Here is a 27,845-nt window from a genome sequence, read left to right on the forward strand (position 1 = left end):
AAACTGAGTCCCTCTGTCACCTCGTCCCCAAAGTCTTCCCCGATCCCCTAAATCTGAGTGAGGTTGTGTCACAAATGCTGATCACACAGTAATACAGCAGACTGTCTCTCCATAGGAATGCGAGGTTCTCAGTGTTTCCTTTTCAGTATATTCACTGGGTACAACTATGTCCCAGGGATATAAAGATAAAATAAAACATGATGTGCCCAAGTACGTTAGCTTTCTTAATGAAAACATATTGTAGACACAGGACTGCTTTAAGAAAATGGGGTGTTATGTTTTTTGTTTGGTTGGTTGGGTTTTTTTTTAGCCATGCCACAAGGCTTGTGGGATCTTAGTTCCCTGACCAGTGACTGAAACAGGGCCATGGACGTGAAGGTGCTGAGTCCTAACCACTGGACCACCATGGAATTCCCAAACTGGGTGTAAAGTAGCGTTTCCACAGGTCGTCCTAATGCTGACAGTTCTCCTCTGGCACTGAAAACACACCACCTCGTGTCATCACTACCCAGACATAAGGCTTATCCTTCGCCAGACCGGATGAATCACAAGCAGGAATCAAGACTGCCAGGAGCAATATCAACAACTTCAGGTATGCAGATGATACCATTCTAGTGGCAGAAAGTGAAGACGAACTAAAGAGCCTCTTAAGGAGGGTGAAAGCAGAAAGTGGAAAAAGTTGGCTTGAAACTCAACAATCAAAAAACTAAGACCATGCAATTCAGTCCCATCACTTCAGGTAAATAGGGGAAAAAGTGGAAGCAATGACAGAGTTTCTTTTCTCGGGCTCCAAAATCACTGCGGATGGTGACTGCAGCCATGAAATTAAAAGACGCTTGCTCCTTGAAAGGAAAGCAGAGAAGAAAGAAAAAGCAGAGACATCACTTTGCCGACAAAGGGCCGTATAGTCAAAGCTATTGTTTTTCCAGCAGTCATGTACGAATGCTGGGAGCTGGACCATACAGAAGGCCGAGCACCAAAGAATTGATGCTTTTGAATTGTGGTGCTGGAGATGACTCTTAAAGAGTCCCTTGGACTACAAGGAGATCAAACCAATCAATCTTAAAGGACATCAACCCTGAACATTCACTGGAAGGACTGATGCTGAAGCTGAATCTCTAATACTTTAGTCACCTGGAGCCGACTCATTGGCAAAGACCCTGATGCCGGGAAAGACTGAAGGTGGCACAGGATGAGATGGTCAGATAGCACCACCGACTCAATGGACATGAGTTTGAGCGAAGTATGGGAGACAGTGGAAGAGAGAGGAGTCTGGCATGCTACAGTCCGTGGGCTGCACAGAGCTGGATACAACTTAGCGACCGAGCAATAACAACAAAGCATCATAGCCCGCATACTCCTATCTCCTAAAGAGTCTGAGATAGCTTATATTTAATTATCTCTTTACTAAGTATCTGCTGAGTGAACAAAATGAAATTAGTCGTCACTCATCTCTACAGAATGTCCATTATAACAGTACTTTATTGTTATGAAATAGAAAACACACTCACCCACAGTTTCAACAAGGATGACGTCATACCCGCCTCCTTCGCACAGAAGGATAGCTTCATTTGTGGTCCTCGTCACGCCTCCTAAAGTGCCTCTAGTAGGAGAGGGCCTGATGTACGCATTCATATCTCTAGATAACTCAGTCATTCGGGTTTTATCACCTAAGAGTGATCCTGAAACACAGTTACATTTTACAATCATAGAACACCGATAAGGGCCAATGATCAATCAGCCAGTTCTTAGGGGAAATGCTTTAGGACGTTTCTCCCAAAACCTCAAACTATATCTCATACTATTAAAACTTTTTTCCAACACAGTGTATTGTAATGATACCAAATTAATCTGTTTAACATTTCCAGCCCCTCAATGGCTCACTGACTAAGCAGTTCAAATATAGATTCTTCGGCCCTGCATTGGAGGCCCTGAGATTGCCACCTAATTGCTTGTCCAATTCAGCTTCTATTAATCCCCAAACCAATCTTCCATTTCAGCTGGGGTGGTTTCTTTACTGTCATCTTAACGTGTTTATCAGTATCTAGAGATACGTGTACTTGTCACACCTGGGGGGTTGCGTGTTCCCTGTATCTGGCAGGGAGAGACCAAGGATGCTGCCGAACATCCTTCAGTGTGCAGGAAAATCGCCCACAACATGGAGGGCCATTTAAAGAGAAACTCTGCTTTATCCCGTGTTCGCTGTCTGTAGGATCATGTCTCACATATTCTGTACACCTAATGCTTGCTCACGGTAGGCAATTAACACAATACCTATGGAACAGAACTGGTGCTGTTTCAGGGCTTACTGCAGTTATTTTGGCAAACATCAGTACCTGCAAATTCTAGAAGACTGAGAGCTCTAAAACTAGTGAGATTACCTTGTATCTTCTTTTTCTTAGTACATAGTAGCATTTCCAGAGTTTGATCCCTGGGTCAGGACCATCCCCTGGAGAAGCTAATTGCAACGGACTCTAGTATCCTTGCCTGGAGAATTCCATGGACAGAGGAGCCTGGTGGGCTACTGTCCACGGGGTCGCAAAGAGTCGGACACGACTGAACAACTAAGCACATAGTAACGTTTGAAGGGGGTGGGTGCTGTGCTAACCTGAATTTTAATTTCAGCTTAAGAGCTGACTTGTCCAAGGCTGATGCTAAACACTGAGGCGTTCCTTAAACAGATGATCTTCTCCCTGATGAGTCCAATTTCAAATTCTCATAGGTTCTAATTCTACAGCATGTACTTACGACAGAGCTCAACTACCGTATTTACTGTACACAAAATGTTGTTCTAAAGTAATTTTCTGGGTGAAATCATCTCTGTGTACGTCAACAATCTGCCAAAGCTACACTTTAAATTATTATCCTATAGATTCCCTACATGCCAAACTAAACATTTATGAAATTACTGTCCCATATAGCTGTCCGTCAGTAAATCCAAAACTGTTGACTGCAGGCCCTTAGGAAGGTCTCCAAACTTCCACTGCAGGGGGCCTATGAATCCAAAACACAGTGAGGGTTGACAACAGGCTTCTCAAACTTCAATGCAATGCTATTTTCAAATGTTTATGTACTGTTGCAATGATAAGGTAAGACTGCAGCGTCCTGTTTATCCTTAGGTTGTTTTTTCTTTCAAAGTCTATGTATTTTCACCTGAAAAAGGGATCATTTTTGGTTTGAGAAAAGTCAAAAACCACATGGCTATGCAGCTTTAATCAGACTACCTTTTTTTAAAAACGACATTTATTTAAAAATGTTTATTTATTTCCTTTTTTGGCCGCACTATGCAGCATTTGAGATCTTAGCGCCCCACCCAGGGACTGAACCTGTGCCCCTGGAAATGAAAGTGCAGAGTCCTCACCACTGGACCACCAGAGAAGTCCCACTCCGATTATCTTATGCCACCACTGCTGCTACAGCCATCTCAAGCTACTGTTTCCTTTTGCTACTCCAAGTATGAGAGAGTATTTATGAAGGTGAGGAGAAAAGCCTTTGCACATATATGGAAATAAAGACCACTGTAAATAAATTCTTTATACCTTATTAGTACTTTACACCTGCTAGTACTTACCTTTAACAAAGTTCTTAGACTATAAAAAAAGATAATGCACTGACATGGATTTAATCTTGAACTTTGCAAGTATAAATTTTATTTTATGGTTAACCTTTTCATTATAGTGAATCAAAAACTGTGAATGTTATCAGCTAAATTTCTCAATGGGTGGTAATAGGAATTGCTATCCACCTCTCTGTTGATCTAAAGCCCCTAAAACATGATGATGATATCTTTACTTTTTAGCATTAAACCCACAGGATATAAAACAACCCTTCCACAAAGCACGCTGAATTTCTCCCTTCACAACACGCATTACCCTGTAATGGACTGCATGCACCTATTTCCCTCACAAGATATAAAGTTCCACAAGGCCAAGAGGACTGTGTCTTATTCACCATTAAACAACCCAGCATGTTCTTTGCACAGGGTCTCGCTGTACGTGCTAAAATACTTGTTAAATGAGTAACTGCCACGTGAGATGCTTAAATCATAAAGAGAAGAAAAAGCTTTCCTGAGTATTTATATAGCATGCTTTATGTTTCCCTTAAATGATCCTCTTGGGAACTAAGTTTATCCATTTTATCTCTGATGAGCTGCAAATTAAGCTCTGAGTGACTGCATGACCCCAAATCAGTAAGTAACTGCACAGCACCATGTGCAGCGTCCCGGGCTAAGTGCCGCGGGGAACCGCAGTATATCACACGGTCCTTCTAGGAGCTTTCTGTTTAACTGAACAAGAAGTAGAAACAGGTGACAGGTGAGACAGAGCATGAGGATTTTTTTCTTTAAGCTTAAGTTACAACAATATGAGGAAATGAGGGAGTGAGACGTCATTTTCTGTGTTTCATAGGGGTTGATGCAGGCAGGAAAGCCAACAGGAGGGAAAGGGGCTGAGCCCCAGGTGTGACAGACAAAGCACTGACATTTGCTTTTGATTATCTTCAACCTCTGGCCCTTGATCTCCTAGTTCTCTAAGTACCCAGCTTACTCCTGGGTGACCTGGAAGCTAACCTCCTCTGGAAAATCCAATGACCCAAACCATCTCCCTCAGGCTCCACCTTGCCCCCTGAACTCTCTACCTTCACTGAAACCGAACTCAAATCTGGTTCAATTTGCCCCTAAACTGTAACAGAGAGCTGGCCCCAGGAGCCCCTGCTCTGCAATTTACAAAGAGACCAGTGATACTCACCACCACTAGTACAAGAAGAAGGGTCCACAGCCAGCACAGATAATTTGTGTCCTCTCTCAGTGAGCATTTTTCCAAAATATTCTATAAAGGTTGATTTTCCAGCACCAGGAGGCCCAGACAATCCTACGGTGGAGAGTTTGTAATTTAATTAAATAAATGAAATCAGCACAATAAGTTTTATTAGACTAAAATCTTGGGCTTCCTTCTATTTATAATTTATTAAAACCACCATTAACTCAGTTTAACATTTCCTAAAGCAGTAAATGAAAATCTACCTATTTATCTACTCCCTGAGTAACAGGGATACACAGAGGAAATGATTCTGAGTTCCATATGTTCACCAGATTCACTTGTAAATATTACTAAATGTGATTTTCTTTTTTACTATAATGCAGATCTTTGGGGGCCGATTTCATTTCCTATGTTGTTACTGTGCTCAATTTCTACAATATCTGCCCACCTCTCACCACGATCAGGAATTATTCCACCCACCCCAATGCCATGTTCACATTTGAAAAACACCTCTTTACTCCAGAAATTCCCAGTAACTGAGAAACTAACTTTCTATTTATGAAAGATAATTTTTCATCTCACCCATAACTCAAAGAAATAATATAAACTGAATCCTGGGGAAAAAATTATATTAAGAAAGAAATTCCCCTATTTTGAGGTTCCATAGAGCATGGAAGGTGAAAACACAAACTCTGCAGTCAGTTGGCCAGTTCTGTTTCTAGCCCTGCCCCTCACGAGATGCGTAATCTTGGGCAAGTCATTTAATCATTCTGTATGCTAAGTATACTCTGCCATAAGATGGATGTAAGAGCACCTTTATTATTGTGAGGTTTAGATGAGTTAATTTTGCAATATGTTTAGAACAGCACATGGTGTCGAGAGAGATATATAACTATGTTCAATAAAAACTACAAAACATAAGGACTTAATTGTAACTACACTCAAAAGTATGCATGGCCTATGGTATGCTTGGCACCATACTATAATTTTCAGGGCAGGTCTCTGTCTTAATGGGTGCTGAATAAACATTTGTTGCTTTCATTTATGCTGGTGATAAAACAACTGCAACCAACACCCAGGTTTATCTGGCCTCGTAAGATCAAGATGGAAGAACCAGAAGAGTGCTGTGAATTTCCATGAAATTAAAAGACACTTGTTCCTTGGAAGAAAAGCTATAACAAGCCTAGACAGCGTATTAAAAAGCAGAGACATTACTTTGCCAACAAAGGTCCAGATAGAAGAACTGATGCTTTCAAACTGTGGTATTGGAGAAGACTCTTGAGAGTCCCTCGGACAGCAAGGAGATCAAACCAGTCAATCCTAAGGGAAATCAACCCTGAATACTCATTGGAAGGACTGATACTGAAGTTGAAGTTCCAATACTCTGGCCACCTGATGCAGAGTCAACTCATTGGAAAAGACCCTGATACTGGGAAAGGTTGAGGGCAGGAGGAGAAAGGGGTGACAGAGGATGAGATAGTTGGATGGCATCACCAATCCAATGGACATGAATTTGAGCAGACTCCAGGAGATAGTGAAGGATGGAGAAGCCTGGTGTGCTACAGTCCATGGGGTTGCAAAGAGTCAGACACGACTGAGCAACTGAACAACAGTTATGTGTGAGTTGCTCATTAACTCTAAGTATTTCTGGACATTTTCTCTTCAAAGATTCTCTACAGCCAGTAAGTAAACACTTGCTCATAACTGGAACTTCTCTATGGGAGTTTGCTGTTTTATCTGTCTACAATACATAATGATTATTAACGTCCAGTGCAGTACCTTCAAAAAGAGACACCTCTCCTTAAGGCAGAAGAGTAAGATGGAGGAAAAATGTGGACTAGTACAAATAGCAGTCGGTAAGCTCTTTTTGTGGAGAAGGAAATGGCAACCCACTCCAGTGTTCTTGCCTGGAGAATCCCAGGGATGGGAGAGCCTGGTGGGCTGCCGTCTATGGGGTCGCACAGAGTCGGACACGACTGAAGCGACTTAGCAGCAGCAGCAGCAGCAAGCTCTTTTTGAAATTATCTTTATTCAGGCCTCATTACCCACAAAATCTAAGAGGTTTTAGGCTCTATACTGCAAATAAACTGAGATATAATGTAATGCCAATCCATTTTTAAGTGTATTTACTCACGCCTCAAAAACGTTCTGCACTTCGTCCACCACTTCTAGTTGTTTTAAGTGGGCGGGTTGTTTGGAATCACTTAGTCTGCCATCATGAAAAGCATGCATCCTACCCAAAACTGATCTGCTTAATTCCTTCTGGTCAAACACATCTACATTGTTCTAGAATCCACAATTTTGAAAATATAACAAGTTTATTTGCAATTACAGAAACAGGTCAACTGTTCACGAAATCAAGTGAACATTTTAGACAGTATATGAACATGGAGTCACCTTTAAAATACATTTGCGTATTGAGATGACTATGCTTAGAGCCAAGCCATTTCCGGAACTCTAATAAAAAAGTATCTGACAGAAGTGAAACTGGCCTGGAGAAAGACTAATGAAACACCTAAGAAGCAGAATTTTGAAATGTGATAAGGACAATTATGGCTGATATAGCCCCAACCACAAGGAATTCACTTTAGACTATTAAGCAGAAATTCTGCTGAGAGAAGGAAGGAAGCCAGTGGACACTTCTTCCTACACCTGTTTCTACTCTGGAAGCCACAGCAAAGAAAGTGTTAGTCGCTCAGTCGCGTCCAATTCTTGAGACCCCACGGACCATAGCCCGCCAGGCTCCTCTGTCCATGGATTTCTCCAGGCAAGAATACTGGAGTGGGTTTCCATTCCCTTCTCCAGGGAATCTTCCCAACCCAGGGATCAAACCTGGGTCTCCTGCATTGGAGGCAGATGCTTTACCATCTGAGCCACTAGGGAAATCCACAGCAAGGTCTCTGCCAAAATAGAAATCTCATATTATTCTCTTAAAATACAGAGCCTTGGTTCAAATGGTCATGGCATTTCCCCTCCACACCAATATAACAAGACTAATGTTTGCAAAGAAAAGGCCTCTAAAATTCATTCCAAACTTCTGCAAGAAAAAAAAAATCCCCTTTAAATCATAAGCTATTTAGACTTATTTTTAAAGAGAGAGAATTTTGAAAAATATGTACAGAAAAAAAAAAAAGACTGACCCACTCGAAATGCTAGTGGTTTTCCTTTATTTAAGTTTTCTTGTTCTCTGTGGTGGGCTAATACTTTCTGAAGAAGCACCTGGGCTAACTCCTTTTTCCTGCTGTGTGTTGATTCTACAAGAGTTATGGCCTCCGCCAAACAGGCCCTCTGGCCTTGGATTAAACCAGCATAGAGCTTATCCACAAGTCTTTGTTCTTTATCAGAAAGCCCTTCTGTATGTTCCTCTAAGGTTGTTTGCAGACATAATTTTCTTGTTAAACCATTCGATGGCAGCATCCACTTTGCACAATGAAGTCCAGGAGAACTGAGCAGCTGAGCACACGGGACTCCAGATCCGAGGTGAGGACTTGGGTGAAAGATGAAGCGGTAACATCGGAAAGGTGTTCTCACAAGGCCTTTTAGGAAGTGCTGGTGAGGACGCTGGAGCAGCATGGGAATATTCATTGTGCTTGTAATTGAAGAAAACGATGGATGGTTTTTGGTTCAATGTGACTTTTGACTCCCTAAAAGAGGAAAAAAAAACGTATTTCGCCAGTTCAACATCCAACTAAGATATTAAATGGTGAAGTGGCAAGCTTAGTGTCCTCCCTAGATTCCAAAACACACAGAATCAGGGATTTTGATAGTACAAAGGCATAAAAGTTTCTTCCCAAACTTAAGAGCGAAGACTCCCACCTTGTCCAGGGTTAATATTCAGAGTAACCCAAACCATGAAACTGTTGCTCTGCTGTGAAGTGCACAGCACATTAAAATTTTCTTTTAAACAAAAACCAAACCAACTCCCTCCCCCCAAAAAAACCACAACCCATTAGGATAGAAACTTTACATAATGTTATTTTCTTCTGTCTACAAACCTTTTATTTATCATAACAATTTCCTCAGATTGAATATACCCTATTTTGAAACTCATTCAATAGGTTAAAAAAAAAAATCCCTTTGTTATTCATCTCCACAAAAGGAAAGTGCCTAGTAATACAGGCATTGAGGCATAAGTTTAGATCCATGTACGTATTCAAATGGGCTTCCCTGGTAGCTCAGCTGGTAAAGAATCCACCTGCAATGCAGGAGACCCTGGTTCGATTCTTGGGTTGGGAAGATCCCCTGGAGGGGGGCATGGCAACCCACTCCAGTGCTTGTGCCCGGAGAATCCCATGGCCAGAGAAGCCTGGTGGGCTACAGTCCATGGGGTCACAAAGAGTGGGACACAACTGAGTGACTGAGCACAGCACAGCATGTATTCAACAGACTCACCTGGAACACAGACAGACGCCAAGAATGGTCTAACATTCCACACAAACCACCACACCCACCAACACAAGCCTGTGTGGGAAATGAACTGTGGGCTTTCTGGAACCTGATCCAGTGCATCTCAAAGTATGGAAAGAACCACTCGGGTGCTTTTAAAACTACATACCCCAGCCGCAAGAATTAGAATCTTGTGGGTAAGCACACTAAAGTCGGCACGACTATGGAACTGGACAAGGGTGTGTTACTTAGATTTACTGATATTCTGCTCGACTGTATTAGCCAATGAAGGCTGACAGGGTCCACTGAGAGTCAGGAGAGTGCAGAGGTTATGGGCCATGGCCACTCGGCATCTCTGCCACGTAAGCAATAATGACCTTGGGCAAGCTACTTAACCACTGTGCGCCTCAGCTTCCTCTCGAATTAAGAGAACAGATCAAGGACTAGGAAAGCTGTGAGAACAAAATGAGTTAATTCATATAAGCAGCTGGGGACAGTGCTTGGCACAGAGTAAGAGCTTAATAAACTTAATTAGCTTTTATTATTGAGATGCCAATTTATAAAACTTTAGTAAAAATTATGTCAGGCAAATGACATATAATGCTTAACTCTCCATTCATGATTATTTGAAATTTTTGGTTTTCAAGTACCATGTAGCACAATGAAATAAATTACTTTATTGCTCTAAAGTACCTCTCTAAATTATATTTCAAGGCCAGCAGAAAATTAATTTTAACTAAATAACAGTTTTATTAGGAGAAAAAAAGAAACATTTTAAGATTTTTTTTTTATTGTTAGAACTATAACTGCACACCATTTTTCTATTAGTCTTATTCTAAAAGTACAATTTAATTTAAAATGTGTAAAACTGTATCCAAAAGTTCCAAACATCCACTACCACCCTTCACAGAAATACACAAGGAGACATTTAAAACAAAAAAAAGTTAAGAGGGGTTCTATTCTGGAAGCTCTCTCCGAGACCACATTACACACACTTCTCATGCACACCACTATCACTACCACCAAACTGGACACGCACAGGCGAGGCGATCTTCTGAGCAGTACTACCGTCCACGTCCCGCGCCAGGTTACAAGAACAACAGTGGAAAAAAAAAAAAAGATAATGTTTTTGATGGTGGTGACAATGATATTTTATTATGTTCCAGTCACCGTACTATAAACTTCTATATTAGCACCCAAAGGCTGCTGTAACAAATTACCATAAACTCTGTGGATTAAAACCACAGAAACCTATCTCATGGTTCTGGAGGTGGGAAGTCAGAGACCAAAATGTTAGGAGGACGTTGCTCCCTCTGAAGGCTCTAGATGGAGACTGTTCCCTGCTCCTCCCAGCTTCCTGGGGCATCAGGGGCTCCTCAGCTCATAGTTAAAAGACTCCAATATCTGCCTCCTTCTTCACATGGCCTACTCTTTGTGTCTCTCTTCTGTGTGGGTATTTATCACTGAATTGGGCCCATTCAGATAATCCAAGATGGTCTCATCCCAAGGTCTTTAACTTAATTATATCTGCAAAGATCCTTTTTCCAAAGAGAATCACATTCTCCAGTTCCAGAGATAAGGACGTGGACAAATCATTTTAGAGACCACCATTCACTCCACTACACCTCCTTTGCTGGACTGCCTCATTATCTTACCCTAAATGGTCTAAACCCAGCACTTTAACAGCTCATAGTACTCCAAACACTGTGTTTGGAGAAAGAACGCACTGTGAGAACAGACAGGTCACGGAAAAGAACTTTCCTGGGGCAGGACAAGGTTCAAAGTCACCGAGGAGTCAATGCCGGGGCTGGGTCTGAAAGGTTAAATAAAGCTGCAGAAAGAAGAGGCAGGCCTTCCAGGCTGAGGACATACTTGTACAGAGGCTGAGCTTGGTCTCTACCACATCAGAGAAGACTGAGGAACTCAAAGAAGCAGTCACTGGGCATATATATTGGGTTGGCCAAAAAGTTTGTTTGGGTTTTCCAAGCTGTTACAGGAAGACATGAATGACCTTCTTGGCCAACCCAATATATTGGAACTAGTGCTGCCCAGGCTGCAGGAGGGCAGAGAGGAGCTACTCCACGTTCAAGGTCAGGAGGGGCGACCTCGTCCAAGGTAATGAGCAGTGGCTGTGCTTTGCTGGAGCAGCCGTGAAGAGATACCCCACGTCCAAGGTAAGAGAAACCCAACTGAGACAGTAGGTGTTGCGAGAGGACATCAGAGGCCAGACACACTGAAACCATAATCACAGAAAACTAGTCAATCTAATCATACGGACCACAGCCTTGTCTAACTCAATGAAACTAAGCCAAGCCCTGTGGGGCCACCCAAGACGGGTGGGTCATGATAGAGAGGTCTGACAGAAGGTGGTCCACTGGAGAAGGGAATGGCAAACCACTTCAGTATTCTTGCCTTGAGAACCCCATGAACAGTGTGAAAAGGCAAAATGATAGGATACTGAAAGAGGAACTCCCCAAGTCGGTAGGTGCCCAATATGCTACTGGACATCAGTGGAGAAATAACTCCAGAAAGAATGAAGGGATGGAGCCAAAGCAAAAACAATGCCCAGTTGTGGATGTGACTGGTGATAGAAGCAAGGTCTGATGCTGTAAAGAGCAATATTGCATAGGAACCTGGAATGTCAGGTCCACGAATCAAGGCAAATTGGAAGTGGTCAAACAAGAGATGGCAAGAGTGAATGTCGACATTCTAGGAATCAGCGAACTGAAATGGACTGGAATGGGTGAATGTAACTCAGATGACCATTATATCTACTACTGTGGGCAGGAATCCCTTAGAAGAAATGGGAGTAGCCATCATGGTCAACAGAAGAGTCCGAAATGCAGTACTTGGATGCAATCTCAAAAATGACAGAATGATCTCTGTTCATTTCCAAGGTAAACCATTCAATATCACGGCGATTCAAGCCTATGCCCCAACCAGTAACGCTGAAGAAGCTGAAGTTGAACAGTTCTATGAAGACCTACAAGACCTTTTAGAACTAACACCCAAAAAAGATGTCCTTTTCATTATAGGGGACTCGAATGCAAAACTAGGAAGTCAAGAAACACCTGGGGTAACAGGCAAATTTGGCCTTGGAATATGGAATGAAGCAGGGCAAAGGTTAATAGAGTTTTGCCAAGAAAATGCACTGGTCATAACAAACACCCTCTTCCAACAACACAAGAGAAGACTCTACACATGGACATCACCAGATGGTCAACACCGAAATCAGATTGATTATATTCTTTGTAGCCAAAGATGGAGAAGCTCTATTACAGTCAGCAAAAACAAAACCGGGAGCTGACTGTGGTTCAGATCATGAACTCCTTATTGCCAAATTCAGATTTAAATTGAAGAAAGTAGGGAAAACCACTAGATCATTCAGGTATGACTTAAATCAAATCCCTTATGATTATACAGTGGAAATGAGAAATAGATTTAAGGGACTAGATCTGATAGACAGAGTGCCTGATGAACTATGGATGGAGGTTCGTGACATTGTACAGGAGACAGGGATCAAGACCATCCCCATGGAAAAGAAATGCAAAAAAGCAAAATGGCTGTCTGAGGAGGCCTTACAAATAGCTGTGAAAAGAACAGAAGGAAAGATATAAGCATCTTATTGCAGACTTCCAAAGAATAGCAAGGAGAGATAAGAAAGCCTTCCTCAGGGATCAATGCAAAGAAATAGAGGAAAACAACAGAATGGGAAAGACTAGAGATCTCTTCAAGAAAATTAGAGATACCAAGGGAACATTTCATGCAAAGACGGGCTCGATAAAGGACAGAAATGGTATGGACCTAACAGAAGCAGAAGATATTAAGTGGTGGTGGCAAGAATACACAGAAGAACTGTACAAAAAAGATCTTCATGACCCAGATAATCACGATGGTGTGATCACTCACCTAGAGCCAGACATCCTGGAATGTGAAGTCAAGTGGGCCTTAGAAAGCATCACTACGAACAAAGCTAGTGGAGGCGATGGAATTCCAGTTGAGCTATTTCAAATCCTGAAAGATGATGCTGTGAAAGTGCTGCACTCAATATGCCAACAAATTTGGAAAACTCAGCAGTGGCCACAGGACTGGAAAAGGTCAGTTTTCATTCCAGTCCCAAAGAAAGGCAATGCCACGAATGCTCAAACCACTGCACAACTGCACTCATCTCGCATGTTAATCAAGTAATGCTCAAAATTCTCCAAGCCAGGCTTCAGCAATACGTGAACCGTGAACTTCCTGATGTTCAAGCTGGTTTTAGAAAAGGCAAAGGAACCAGAGATCAAATTGCCAACATCCGCTGGATCATGGAAAAAGCAAGAGAGTTCCAGAAAAACATCTAGCTCTGCTTCACTGACTATGCAATAGTGGACCACAATAAACTGTGGAAAATTCTTCAAGAGATGGGAATACCAGACCACCTGACCTGCCTCTTGAGAAATCTGCATGCAGGTCAGGAAGCAACAGTTAGAACTGGACATGGAACAACAGACTGGTTCCAAATAGGAAAAGGAGGACGTCAAGGCTGTATATTGTCACTCTGCTTATTTAACTTATATGCAGAGTACATCATGAGAAACGCTGGGCTGGAAGAAGCACAAGCTGGAATCAAGATTGCTGGGAGAAATATCAATAACCTCAGATATGCAGATGACACCACCCTTACGGTAGAAAGTGAAGAGGAACTCAAAAGCCTCTTGATGAAAGTGAAAGAGGAGAGTGAAAAAGTTGGCTTAAAGTTCAACATTCAGAAAACTAAGATCATGGCATCTGGTCCCATCACTTAATGGCAAATAGATGGGGAAACGATGCAAACTTGACAGACTTTATTTTTGGGGGGCTCCAAAATCACTGCAGATGGTGACTGCAGCCATGAAATTAAAAGATGTTTGCTCCTTGGAAGAAAAGATATGACCAAACTAGACAACATATTAAAAAGCAGAGACATTACTTTGCCAACAAAGGTCTGTCTAGTCAAAGCTTTGGTTTTTCCAGTGGTCATGTACGGATGTGAGAGTTGGACTATAAAGACAGCTGAGATCCGAAGGATCGATGCTTCTTAACTGTGGTGTTGGAGAAGACTCTTGAGAGTCCCTTGGACTGCAAGGAGATCCACCCAGTCCATCCTAAAGGAAATCAGTCCTGAATACTCATTGGAAGGACTGATGTTGAAGCTGAAACTCCAATCCTTGGCCACCTGATGTGAAGAACTGATTCATTTGAGAAAACCCTGATGCTGGGAAAGACTGAAAGTGAGAAAAGAAGGGGACAATAGAGAAGGAGATGGTTGGATGGCCTCACCAACTCAATGGACATGAATTTGGGTAAACGCCGGGAGTTGGCGATGGACAGGGAGGCTTGGCGTGCTGCACTCCATGGGGTTGCAGAGTGGGACATGACTGAGCGACTGAACTGAACTTCCATGTTAGGATCCTCAAAGTTTGCCATGGAGTCTGACACACTGCAATTATTCTAAAGAATGCTAATCTGATCTTATTTCATTTCCCACTTGCCTGTCACTCAAGAGTGTATGAACCATTTCGAATACTTTATTTCACTTTACTCTCCCAGACAATTCCATGAAGACAACTGGATAGTTATTCTCATTTAATAACAGAAACTAAGAGTGAGTTCGGAGAAGGCAATGGCACCCCACTCCAGAAATCTTGCCTGGAAAAAATCCCATGAATGGAGGAGCCTGGTGGGCTGCAGTCCATGGGGTCGCTAAGAGTCAGACACAACTGAGTGACTTCACTTTCCCTTTTCACTTTCATGCACTGGAGAAGGAAATGGCAGCCCACTCCAGTGTTCTTGCCTGGAGAATCCCAGGGACGGGGGAGCCTAGTGGGCTGCCATCTATGGGGTCGCACAGAGTCGGACACGACTGAAGCGACTTAGCAGCAGTAGCAGCAGCAGCAGCAAGAGTGAGTTAGCTGACTACAGTCATTGCCAGTGGACTCAAACCCAGGTTTTTGACTCTCTGTGGCATTTTTTCCTCCATAAATTGTTTTAGAATAAAGGAGCTCCTTTGGGAAATAGGTATTAGTAACTCTGTGCCTCCCAAAGTGGTAAGAAGCGTTTTCAGTGTACAGTGATGGGGTAGCATTAGGAGGAGCCAAAGAACAAGCTACATTTAAAATATTTAATTAACTTAATTAAAAAATTTTTTTACATTAATTCTTTAATTAATTCTTACCATGACAATCTCTTACCCAACAGACCTATGCTCTCAAAAAGAGCAAAGTAATATAAAGAGAAAGAGAGAAACAAGATCTTAAAGCATGCATTCAATACCTGATCACCTACTACATGTCATGCAGTGGTTTAGCACTGGGGTTGCAACACTGATCTAACGGGACAATAGCTCTTGCCCCCATGAAGCTAACATCCACGTAAGGGAAACAGACAACAGGCTAGGAATAAGAAGGTCAGTGTGGCCGGAGGTGAATGAGCAAGAAAGAAAGTGTAAGGGAGAAAGCCAAAGAGGGGGTCAGATACAGGGCCTCAAAGATGACTGGAAGGAATTCGACTTTGAGTGAAAGGGAAGTCAAGGGAGAGAGGAGAACCCAATCTGACTTCCCTTCAGATCAAAGGGATCTGATGCAGATGCAAGAACAGAAAGGATAAGAGCAGCTAAGAAACTACTGCAAAAATGCAGCTGAGATAACAGAGACCGCGACCAGGTGGGCTGGAGTTAGATGCTGGATGAATTCTGGAGGAGCTGGTAATACATGAGACGTGGATGGGAGAGAAAGAGAACCCTTAAGGATGAGGCACAGGTTTTATCTTGCGCCAACATCCATTGATCATAGAAAGAGCAAGGGGATTCCAGAAAAACGTCTACTTCTGCTTCACTGAGTAAGCTAAAGCCTCTGACTGTGAGGATCACAAAAAACTGTGGAAAATTCTTAAAGAGACGGGATTACCAGACCATCTTAACTGCCTCCTGAGAAACCTGTATGCAGGTCAAGAAGCAACAGTTAGAACCGGACATGGAACAATGGACTGGTTCAAAATTGGGAAAGGAGTACATCAAGGCTGTATATTGTCACCCTGCTTATTTAACTTCTATGCAGAGCGGTGGTGGTTTAATAGCTAAGTCGTGTCCGACTCTTGTGACCTCAGGGACTGTAGCCTGCCAGGCTCCTCTATCCATGGGACTCTCCAGGCAAGAATACCGGAATGGGTTGCCATTTCCTTCTCCAGGGGATCTTCCCAACCTAGTAATGGAACCCGGGTCTCCTGCACTTCAGGCAGATTCTTTACCAACTGAGCCCCCTCTATGCGGAGTACATCATGCTAAATGCTGGACTGGATAAATCAAAACTGGAATCAAGATTGTTGGGAGAAGTATAAACAACCTTAGAAATACAGATAACAACACTCTAATGGCAGAAAGTGAAGAGGAACTAAAGAGCCTCTTGATGAAGGTGAGAGAGGAGAGTGAAAAAGCTGGCTTAAAACTCAACATTCAAAAAACTAAGATCATGGCATCTGGTCCCATCACTTTATAGCAAATAGATGGGGAAACAATGCAAACAATGCCAGATTTAATTTTCTTGGGCTCCAAAATCACTGTGGATGGTGACTGCAGCCATGAAATTAAAAGACACTTGCTCCTTGGAAGAAAAGCTAGACAAACCTAGACAGAGTATTAAAAAGCAGAGACATCACTTTGCCAACAAAGGTCCATCTAATCAAAGCTATGGTTTTTCCAGTAGTCATGTATGGATGTGAGAGTTGGACCACTAAAGGGGCTGAGCACCGAAGAATTAATGATTTTGAACTGTGATGCTGGAAAAGACTCTTGAGAGTCTCTTGGACTGCAAGGAGATCAAACCAGTCAATTCTAAAGGAAATCAACCCTGAAGGACTGGTGTGAAGCTGAAGCTCCAACTCTTGGCCACCTGATGCCAAGATTTGACTCACTATGACTCTGATGCTGGGAAAGATTGAAGGCAGGAGGAGAAGGGGGCACCAGAGGATGACATGGTTGGATGGCATCACTGACTCAATGGACATGAGTTTGAGCAAACGCCAGGAGCCAGTGAAGGACAGGGAAGCCTGATGTTCCCAGGATGGCAAAGAGTCAGACACAACTTGTGACTGAACAACAACAATAAATATCAATAGAATATAGATTTTGCTCTAACATTTAGAATAGTGATTTCTTACAACAATTTATTTGTAGTTTTTCTCAGAAAATCCATACCAGCTATCTGACAAGCTTATGGCTTATATCGTAGGATTTATAACAATTTGGGATTGTAAAGTTCCCTGCCCTTTCATGCCAACAGAAATCTGAAAAGGTCTTTAAATGAAAAGAAAGAGCCAGGAAGACGATAACATTTTAGGTCATTCATTCTTTGCCAAAACTAGAAAGCTATCCACATGTATATAATTCCAGAATTTTATACTTTCAAATCTCTCCCTGAGGGCTGATTTTCTTGGTGCTTCCAAACCCTCTGGACCTTCTGAAAGGCAGAGCAGCAGCTGCTACCTTTTACTGAATGTTGACGATGTGTGAGCTATTGAGCAGGCATTCCCTCAGCTAAGCCTGAGAACAGCAGATGAGAGTCCATTTCACAGGTGAGGCTAGTAAGGCGAGGCTGACCGACCAATGCCTAACAACCAGTGGCAGAATCTGGGGAAACTACAGATTTCATTGAGCCAGATAACCTCAGATATGCAGATGACACCACCCTTATGGCAGAAAGTGAAGAGGAACTAAAAAGCCTCTTGATGAAAGTGAAAGTGGAGAGTGAAAAAGTTGGCTTAAAGCTCAACATTCAGAAAACGAAGATCATGGCATCCGGTCCCATCACTTCAGGGGAAATAGATGGGGAAACAGTGGAAACAGCATCAGACTTTATTTTTTTGAGCTCCAAAATCACTGCAGATGGTGACTGCAGCCATGAAATTAAGACACTTACTCCTTGGAAGTAAAGTTATGACCAACCTAGATAGCATATTCAAAAGCAGAGACATTATTTGCCAACAAAGGTTCGTCTAGTCAAGGCTATGGTTTTTCCTGTGGTCACGTATGGATGTGAGAGTTGGACTGTGAAGAAGGCTGAGTGCCAAAGTATTGATGCTTTTGAGCTGTGGTGTTGGAGAAGACTCTTGAGAGTCCCTTGGACTGCAAGGAGATCCAACCAGTCCATTCTGAAGGACATCAGCCCTGAGATTTCTTTGGAAGGAATGATGCTAAAGCTGAAACTCCAGTACTTCGGCCACCTCATGGGAAGAGTTGACTCATTGGAAAAGACTCTGATGCTGAGAGGGATTGGGGGCAGGAGGAGAAGGGGACGACAGAGGATGAGATGGCTGGATGGCATCACTGACTCGATGGATGTGAGTCTGGGTGAATTCCGCGAGTTGGTGATGGACAGGGAGGCCAGGCATGCTGTGATTCATGGGGTTGCAAAGAGTCGGACACGACTGAGTGACTGAACTGAACTGATACAGTATCAACTCTAGATTCTTGTATAAAAAGAGGAGTGGTGTCATGTCGCATTAAGGGAACACCAAATAATATCTGGTTATGGCACAGGCTGTTTATCTTCGTGTTGTTCCTTTCTCTCTTTCTCTTTGGCTTAGGCCAAAAGGAAAACTTAATTTACATTTTCTGTACAAACCTTATCAGTAGGAGATCCTAATAATATATTAGGCGAAAGAACAGACCAAATTTCTAAAATTTTTAATGTTTTCTTGTTCTACACAGAATAATTCCACTTGACAACTAAATGTAAAATATACTTAAACCCATTAATTTCACAAAACCAACTGGATTTTAAAGAAGTCCGTAAACTTTTTAAAAGCCAATACAGAGGATTTCCCTCAATATTGATGCAGTGGTTAAGAATCCGCCTGCCAATACAAGGCACATGGGTTCAGTGATCCCTAGTCCGAAAGATTCCACATGCCTTGGAACAAATAAAGCCTGTGTGCCATTACTACCAAAGCCTGCAAGCCATAGAGCCTGCGCTCTGCAAGGAGGAGCCACCGCGATGAGAAGCCTGTGCAGCACAATGAAGGGTAGCCCCCATTCACTGCAACTAGAAAAAGCCCGCACGCGGCAGGGAAGATGAAGTGTAGTCAAAAGTAATAATACAGAAATAAATCACAATAACGGCTCTTGCTCACAGTTTATAAAAAGCGCCAATACGACTCCGCCTTCCATGAGCACCTTTCTGCCTGGATGTACATGTCACAGACAGAACAGACTAAGTCTACTACAGTGGCAAAATCATGCAGGCCCAGGTGGCTCAGCGGTAGAGAACCTGCCTGCCAATGCAGGAGACCTGGGTTCAATCCTGGTCCGGGAAGATCCACTGAAGAGGAAATGGCAACCCACTCCAGTATTCTTGCCTGGGAAATCCCACGGACAGAGGAGCCTGGCGGCTACAGTCCACAGGGTTGCAGAACAGTCCGACACAACTTAGCAACAACAGGGAGAAGGACTTCCCACCTGTTCATGGATCTAAGCACCTTTTCTTGCTTTCTTAGGGAAAGAAATCAAAGAAGCAGGCCAATAATCAAACCGTTTCAATGAATTTTCATAATTCCTAAGAGTATGGTTTCATCCTACAACTTTACACTGAGCACCAGGAAAATAAAAAGAAATTTTGTAGCACTTACAACACTCAGTAAGATACCTCAAAGCACCACTATTCCTAATAAACCAGAAAGTCTACTTATTAATATATAATGAAAGCACCAAGTAGGCAAAAATACTGAAAGAGGTTGGGTAAGTACATCCCCTCTCCTGCAAGAGGGTTCATATGGACAGCAGGTGCGTGGTTTCACACTTGTTTTCCTCTAAATATCTTTTACATCCATTCCATTCTCTTACCATCACGCCCAGATTTCTCTACTATAATGGCTTTCAAACTCTGACAGAAGTTCATAGAAAGAAACACACTTACACCAGTCAATACACAGACATATACCTGAAACGAGCTTCACAGAACATTTTTTATCCCTATTGCATGTGCTATATGCTAATACTTTTCAAGTTTTTCTTAAAATGAAGATCATAATCTACCAATGGGCACAACCTATTATAGCCATTGCTATGGCCAGTATTTTTAACAAACTTGTCTTTATGGAAATTTAAAAAAATTGTGCATCAAAAGACAATGTCAACAGAGTAAAAAGCAACCCACAGGATGGGAGAAAATACTTGCAAATCATATACCCGACACGAGATTAATATCCAGAATATATAAAGAACTTCTGAAACTCAGCAACAAGAAACAACCCAAATCAAAAATGTGCCAAGGGCTTGAACAGACAGTTCTCCAGGAAGATACACAAATGATTAATATGCACATGAAAAGATATTCACCATAATCAATCATAAAGACAATGCAATTTAAAACTACAATGAGATACCACCCCACACCCATTAGAATGACTGCTAACTATGGCCATTATTAATTCATCTTCCATACTACCACTTATCCTCATAAAACGTAAAACTGACTATATTACTCTACTTAAAATACTTTAAAATGCTTAAAATACTTTAAAAGTTCCTTGTGTATTATTTGTTAAATTTTTTCTCCCCTGTGATTTAGCCATTCATTCATTGAGCAACTATTTACTAAGAGTCTACGGAGCTCTGTTATATCCTAGGAGCTCTGTTAAGGCCTTAGCATTCATTGGTATACGGATCCAACATGGCTCCTAACATGACGTTTATAATCCAGCCAGGACAGTCATTAAATAAGTTTCATATTCTTTATGAGTGCTCTTATCCACCTTTCCAAGTGAATTCATCCCCCTCCTCCACTCTTATCATATTGCTATAACTATCCTGATCTGCACGAAGGTCCCAGAAAGACTCAGTCTTTTATACATCGTGGCCATTGTCCTTGATGTCCCTTCTACTTGGAATGTCTTAATCACCTCACAAATTCCTCCTCAGCCTTCAAGATCAACTTAAAAGGGTCTCCTCTAAAAACATTTCTGTGGCCTCCTTTCTACACTCCTTCAGTCACCATTTCTAACTCTTGAAATCAGCATTACAATGCTGATCACATCATTTTGTGACCATTTTTTAAATAGTGTCAGTCTTCCTAGACTCAGTTATCACTGGATCCACAACATAGTTTATCAGTCACAGAATAAATGAATGAATGTATGCTATAATTTTGTATGTATAACTCCATTATGTTGATTACTTAGTTGACTGATGTTTGAAAACTTCAATTTTTCTAGATTTCACTGTATAAATATATTTTTAGGACTTCCTTCTTAAAGTCTGATTTCAATATATGGATGTTTTCCTTCATTAAAAATGTGTTCGGCAGCAGCCACTCTGACTTGGAATATTTGTCTTGAAATTGATCCAATGAATATGCTTAATTTCAATAACTACTCTGGCAAGAAACAGCAGAGAGGATTTCCAAAATCAATACATTAGGTCAGTGTCTGCAGCACAACAGTTCATACAGGCAAAGTGGTGTTACACCACATGTTTCCATTTCTCCAAGCCAGTTACTTTTAATGTGAAGCTAGGCTGTCAGATGCCATCCATCTGTTTACCATCTCCCACCACCCCCATGCAGGAGACCCAGGTTCGATCCCTGGGTTGAGAAGATCCCCTGGAGAAAGAAAGGGCAACTCACTCCAGTATTCTTGCCTCGAGAATTCCATGGACAGAGGAGCCTGGAGGGCTCAGTTCGTGGGGTCGCAAGTTGGACCCGACTTAGCGACTAAATCACCACTACCACCCCCAGTGGAGGCTTTACTTTCTCCTTTTCAAATAATTTTCAGAAAATCTGGATAGAACAGAATGGCTTTTTAAATAAGCAACTTTTAACTAGGTCATTGTTATAGAAGAGTAATACAGAACATGTGCTGAACTCACACAGGGAATATTCTAAAGTTCTCTGTCCACTTTACCTTTTATATTACTCTTCCAGTTAGGACTGATTTCCCAACTTCTACTTTAAGGTATCAATCTCCTGGCTAAGTCTCGATTTTTCTAAATTCTATCACCAGCCAATGTTTTGATTCATTTCCACTGCTATTACCCTAGCTCAAATCTGAACTGGTCTTCAGGGGCTCTGAGACTAGCTATAGTACCTGGGCAATCTCTACTACTCTCCATATGAAAATATTAAGACTTACACACCAGAGTCAGACTATGAAATGAAACTGTGTACATGAGAGGGCCTGGCACCAACAGGTGTTAACCAACTGTAAGGAACCTTCTTTCCTTCTCTTTCCTCCCTTCCCCATCCTCCATCTTGGAAGACGCAGCAAGACTTATACTGAACCATGAATGTGATCTCCTTGCTAATCCACCTCAAATTCCTCCAATAGTTTCCCCCATGCTAGGACAGTAGTTCTCAGTGTGGTCCCCAGACCAACAGCAACTCCAGCAACTGAGAATGGACAAGAGGGAAATTCTCAAGCCCCACCCCAGAACTTCTGAAGCAAGAACTCTGGAGGTGGGGGCCATGCCTGCCACTCTCTCACAAACCTGCCAGGTGATTATGATGTAACTTCAAATTTGAGAACCAGCGCCTGAGGATAAAGTCTAGTCTAGTATTGAAGGGTCTCCCAAACCAGTTTTCCTCCATTTACCGTACCTGCCTTCTCAGACTTCTCCTAAGGAGAGTTTACTTACGATCTTCCAAACCTGCTATTCACCTTCCAACTGAGATTTTACTCACTGGTTACATTCTCTTTTCTTTCTTTAAATATTTATTTACTTAGCTGCTTCACATTTATTCTTGCAGCATGCAGAATCTTTAGTTGTGAGATCTTAGTTCCCCCACCAAGGGATTGAACCCGGGGACCCCTACATTGGGAATGCAGAGTCCTAGCCACTAGACCAACAGGGAAGTCATCATTGGTTACCTTCTTCTCCTCCATGACACCTCTCCGTTTCAACCCAGCTTAAATCCCACTGTTTTCTTAAATCCCTTCCTGACACAGTTTGCAGGAACTTTTTCCTCTCTTAATTCCAATTATTTCTGAGTACTCAGGTGATAATCTGCAGATGTCACAAACTGGCTGTTCCTGGCCATAGAGGGTATGTGAGTGCATAAAAGATTGGTTGCCAATTAACAATAAAAATCAAGAAATATTACAAAGATAGAGATTTTTGGCCTGTGATGGGGAAAGTCAGATCTGTGCATGAGGGACCCACATTCCCACATGGCAACAGTCAGTGGAGGGGCACATGTTTCCAGCACTCACCAGCTCTTTCCATGCCAAATATAGGTTTTTAGACGTCTTCAAATATCTCAAACCGTAACTTACATTTCTTATGCAACTTTTTTTTTTTTTTGGCTCTCCTAATAGAACACAGCCCTTAAAGGAACTGAACTGTCCTGGTTTTCATTACCTTGAGCACAAAACGATATGGGTTTTCACTACACAAAAGAACATTCTGGACATTATAGACCTCCCAAACAAGTAGAAATGTACACAGGCTTTTGGGAAACTCCTGATTTTCTACCAAGTAGTGTTTGTTTTCCAAAGTATATTAGGGCACAACTCTCAAGGTAATTAAAAAATTTCATGCAATTTTGGCTTAGACTGTCTTTCATAATAACAATTTGTATTTATCTTTCATAATGATAAACACAAATTACTTGAACACAGTACGTCTGCTGGAAGAGACCTAGGCTACGCCCGGCACAGTATTTCACCGAAACTTGATGCTGTCTGCGACTTCCTGCGACTTCCCGTCTAAGCCCTATTTTTATTTACTGATTTTTATTCCGTTAAAGACGAGGTTTAACCTCCCGCTTGGGTAGTTGCTACACTGAACTACAGCGCATTTTTACAGGCCACCGTCTAGTTAACCATTTACCAGCGGCAAACTACGAGCCACCTTATGGAAACTGTCTTACTGCGGCACAAGGGTAAAATCACAAGCTTGTCCAAAATAATGAAAAATGTAACACGCTGTTCACAGAGAATCTCCTTTTTCAGGAGAAAACCAACCAACCTTCCCTGTGAATCCATTTTGCCGACGCTTACTCGTTCCACGTTTCCCGCACCCCCATCATCATAGAACTCAATCACAGTCCCTTCCCCGAATTCCCCAGGGGGCGCCCCAGACGCAGAGCTGAGCCCCCGGCGGCCTGAGGCACGAGCCTGGCCCCAATCCGGACGCGGCGCGCAACCCCCGCCCCGTACTCACCCGCCCGCAGCCGTAAAAGTGCAGCACCCTCCTGCCCCGCCCCTTCCGGCGAGCCGCTTCGTCCCGCCCCCGCGCTCTCCCGCGCGCAGGCGCAGCGCCCATTGCCGGGTGTTGGGGCCCCGGGGAGCGACCCGGGGCTGGGCGGTGGCGTGGGGCGTGGCCTGGGTCCCGGCGGGCGTGGCCGCGGATTCCGGTGTGTGACGGCGGTCCAGGGAGCCTGAAGGCCTGGCGGCGTTCTCGAGGGTGGGGAGGTCTGCGGGGCGACGCCCGGGGCGCCGGACATCTGTCTGAGAAGTTCAGCAGAGAAGGGCGGTTGACGGTCTTTAGGGATAGCTTTTGCCCTCCTGTCGGTTCACAACAGCTCCAAAGGCGGAGAGTAAAATCCTTCCTCTCCCGGCCTCGGCGCTTCGCGAAGCCGGGGAGATGGAGCTCGAGTCCGGTCCGGGTCCGCGCAGCCAGCGGCGGTCCCAGCCGCAACCTTTTCCTAACGCTTCCTGGAAGCTTAAAAGTATATGGGTGTACATATGTTCCCCCATAAATATATACCTATGGCTGATTCATATTGATGTATGTCAGAGGCCAAGACAATATTGTAAAGCAATTATCCTCTAATTAAAAAAATAACTATATGGGTGGAGGGTGAGACATGGGTCGTTTGATAATCTGGTGAAATTAAGGGAACTAAAGCTCGGCAAACAATTTCCAACCTGTGGGAGTGAATGCTCAGTGTTCAGTTGAAATACAACTCGAGTTTTTAAAGCATGGTGTGGTTTGTAACAGCTGAAGGGCTCGCAGTGTTTTCTCTTAAAAGTTACCCATTTGTACTGATTACTCTTTCCTAACTTGTACCAAAACCAAGGACCCACGCTCACCGCCGCCAGAAGTCACCCGAAGAGGGAAGGCTCTCGCCTGAAGTGGGGGTGAAAACGAACATGCTTACTATTTGCGACCTCACTGGGAGTCAGAATAGTAACTAAGTTTTTTGGAAACCTGTTAGATCCGTTGTTGTTATTATTGTTTAGTAGCTAAGTCGTAGTGGACTCTGGAACCCCATGGACTGTAGCCTGTCAAGCTCCTCTGTCCATGGGATGTCCCAGGCAAGAATACTGGAGTGGGCTGCCATTCCCTTCCCCAGGGGATCTTCGCTGCCCAGAGATTGAACTCCTGGTTTCTGCCTTCTGGTCTGGTTTCTCCCTTTGGTCTCTCCTTCTGGTTTCTGCCGTTGCCAGGTGGGTCTTTAGCACTGAGCTACCAGGAAGAGTGAGCTTCCCTTGTGGCTCAGCTGGTAAAGAATCCGCCCGCAGTGCAGAAGACCTGGGTTTGATCCCTAGGTTGGGAAGATCCTCTGGAGAAAGGAAAGGCTACCCACTCCAGTATTCTGGCCTGGAGAATTGCATGGGCTGTATAGTCCATGGGGTCCCAAAGAGTCGGATACGACTGAGTGGCTTTCACTTTTCACTTTCACGAGGAAGACTAGTAAAACCTGAGCTTGAGTTCTAGGACTTTTAGGAAATATTGGTATCTCCCATATGTTTGCTGTAATGTAGTAAAGACAATCATTAGGCAATAGCAGGGATCAAATTACAGTGAATAAAAATAGTCGTAAATAGGTTCCTAATTATAATATTACAATTAGTGTCTGGAGCCGAAATCCCAGGCCCCCGCATATGATTTGCATAATTGCATGCCTGTGGGAGGGATTAGACCTTCCTCTGTTATTTGTTGATTCTTACTGAATATGGAACAATAAAAAATGAATTAAGTCTTCCTTATCATCTTTATTATTCTTATTTAGACTAAAAGACAGCCACTTTTATCCCAGAGTAATTGTAGATCCAAGAAAAGTCAATTACAGAAACTAGAACTGAAGGCTGAGGGAGAGAGGCTGCTGGAAAGAACATGTAAGCAGACAAATCTGGTTTTAGATCTTAGCTCCTGAATAACATAATGATAGAATCTGGGAGAAGCTTCTTCCTTTAAGCCAGGAGCTGAGCATTAGAACAGTGTTTTGTGGTGGGTTTTGGAAAACTTTATGAAAGCTCAGTTTGCATATCCTAAGGAAATGGAGTTTGTAATTTAAAAATGATTTTTAATCCTTACCTGCTTTTTCACTTCAAACTCTAAAACATTTTAGTGAATTTCACTTTTTTCCCCCTTACCTAAGTGTTCCCTGAAGCATATTCCATGGAACATTAGTACTTTGCAAAAAGTTAATAATTGCTTCATGGAAAAAAAAAAAACCTCTAGCATCGATACTGAGTAAAACACAAATTATTGGAAGTACGGTGGTGTAGCATTCTTGTCAGAGCATTTAGAATCTGTTCTAATGTTCTAACATTTAGAAACACAGCTTGAATCTGTGAAGAAACAGTTTAATTCAGAATGTGATTTGTTTGGACTTTTCAATAATGTCAGTATCATGAAAGATAAGCAAGACAGAGTACTTGTCTGCGTTAGTGGGCAACTGTAATTTGGATAGGAGTATGGATTTTTTTAGTCACTAGCCCGCCAAGCTCCTCTGTCCATGGAATTCTCCAGGCATGAATACTGGAGTGGGTAGCCATTACTTCCCCAGGGGACCTTCCGGACCCAGGGATCAAACTCTTGTCTCCCGAATTGCAAGCCGATTGTTTACCATTTGAGCCACCAGGGAAGCCCTGAGAGAAAATATGGCATTATGTTAATTATTGTGGTTCTTTCTTTCAAACTTTCTATAGGTTTGAAATTTTTTTTTAACACTTAAAAAGTTGGGAAAAAGTATAGCTAGCACTTACCTTTTAAAAATGCACTGGTTATGTTTATAAGAAAATGCAAAATTCATTTATATTCTGTGCTGTGCTTAGTTGCTCAGTCGTTTCCGACTCTTTGCCACCCCATGGACTGTAGCCTGCAGGCTCCTTTGTCCATGGGGATTCTCCAGGCAAGAATACTGGAGTGGGTTGCCATGCCCTCCCTCCTCCAGGGAATCTTCCCAACCCAGAGATTGAACCCACATCTCCTGCACTGCAGGCGGAGCTTCTGAGCCACCAGGGAAGCCCAAGAATACCGGAGTGGGTAGTCCATCCCTTCTCCAGGGGATCTTCTTAACCCAGGAATTGAACCAGGGTCTCCTGCATTGCAGGTGGATTCTTTACCAGCTGAACTACCAGGGAAGTCCTCATTTGTATAGTAGTTTTCTTATAATCTGACCTTGAGAAAGGTGTACCATATTTAAGTACTATATATAGGAAGTCATTTGAGAAATAATCTCATTCTTCAAGGCATGATATTGCATCTGTACACAGGTCCATTAATTGCCAACCAAAGCAATGTTAATGTGTATTATCTGCCCCGCTTTATGCCGTGTATTCTGCATAAAAATTTTACCATAAATGAATTCTTGTAATCTGTCAATAGTTTTAAAAATGTTCCTTTATGCCTACAAATATTTATTGAGTGACCAGTGCGTGCCAGGCACTATATTAGGTTCTGAAGATACAATTCTCCTCAACATAGATAAAGCCCCTGCTCACATAGAGTTTATATTTAGGGAG

General features: G+C 42.6%; 1 protein-coding gene and 1 non-coding gene across 4 annotated transcripts in view; both read right to left on the bottom strand.

Annotated features, from left to right (window-relative positions):
• MMAA (metabolism of cobalamin associated A) overlaps positions 1–24,359 on the bottom strand; it is a 28,838-nt gene extending 4,479 nt beyond the window's left edge. The window contains exons 1-4 of one of the 3 annotated variants that reach the window (XM_019977940.2): positions 24,313–24,359; positions 7,898–8,401; positions 4,746–4,868; positions 1,512–1,682 (exon numbers count right to left, since the gene is read on the bottom strand). In XM_019977940.2, the coding sequence (XP_019833499.2) occupies positions 1,512–1,682; positions 4,746–4,868; positions 7,898–8,342 (739 nt within the window). In that variant the 5' untranslated portion in view covers positions 8,343–8,401; positions 24,313–24,359. Of the gene's footprint in view, positions 1–1,511; positions 1,683–4,745; positions 4,869–7,897; positions 8,402–24,117; positions 24,277–24,312 lie in introns of those variants that run through there. The other 2 variants (XM_019977941.2, XM_019977939.2) reach the window with 2 other exon arrangements.
• On the bottom strand, positions 7,569–7,640 carry TRNAW-CCA (transfer RNA tryptophan (anticodon CCA)). The gene has a single exon. It is a non-coding gene; the product is annotated as a tRNA-Trp (tRNA).
• Positions 24,360–27,845: the final 3,486 nt, after the last annotated feature.

Source organism: Bos indicus, chromosome 17, assembly GCF_029378745.1.
Source record: "Bos indicus isolate NIAB-ARS_2022 breed Sahiwal x Tharparkar chromosome 17, NIAB-ARS_B.indTharparkar_mat_pri_1.0, whole genome shotgun sequence".
In the NCBI taxonomy this organism is placed as follows: Eukaryota; Metazoa; Chordata; class Mammalia; order Artiodactyla; family Bovidae; genus Bos; species Bos indicus.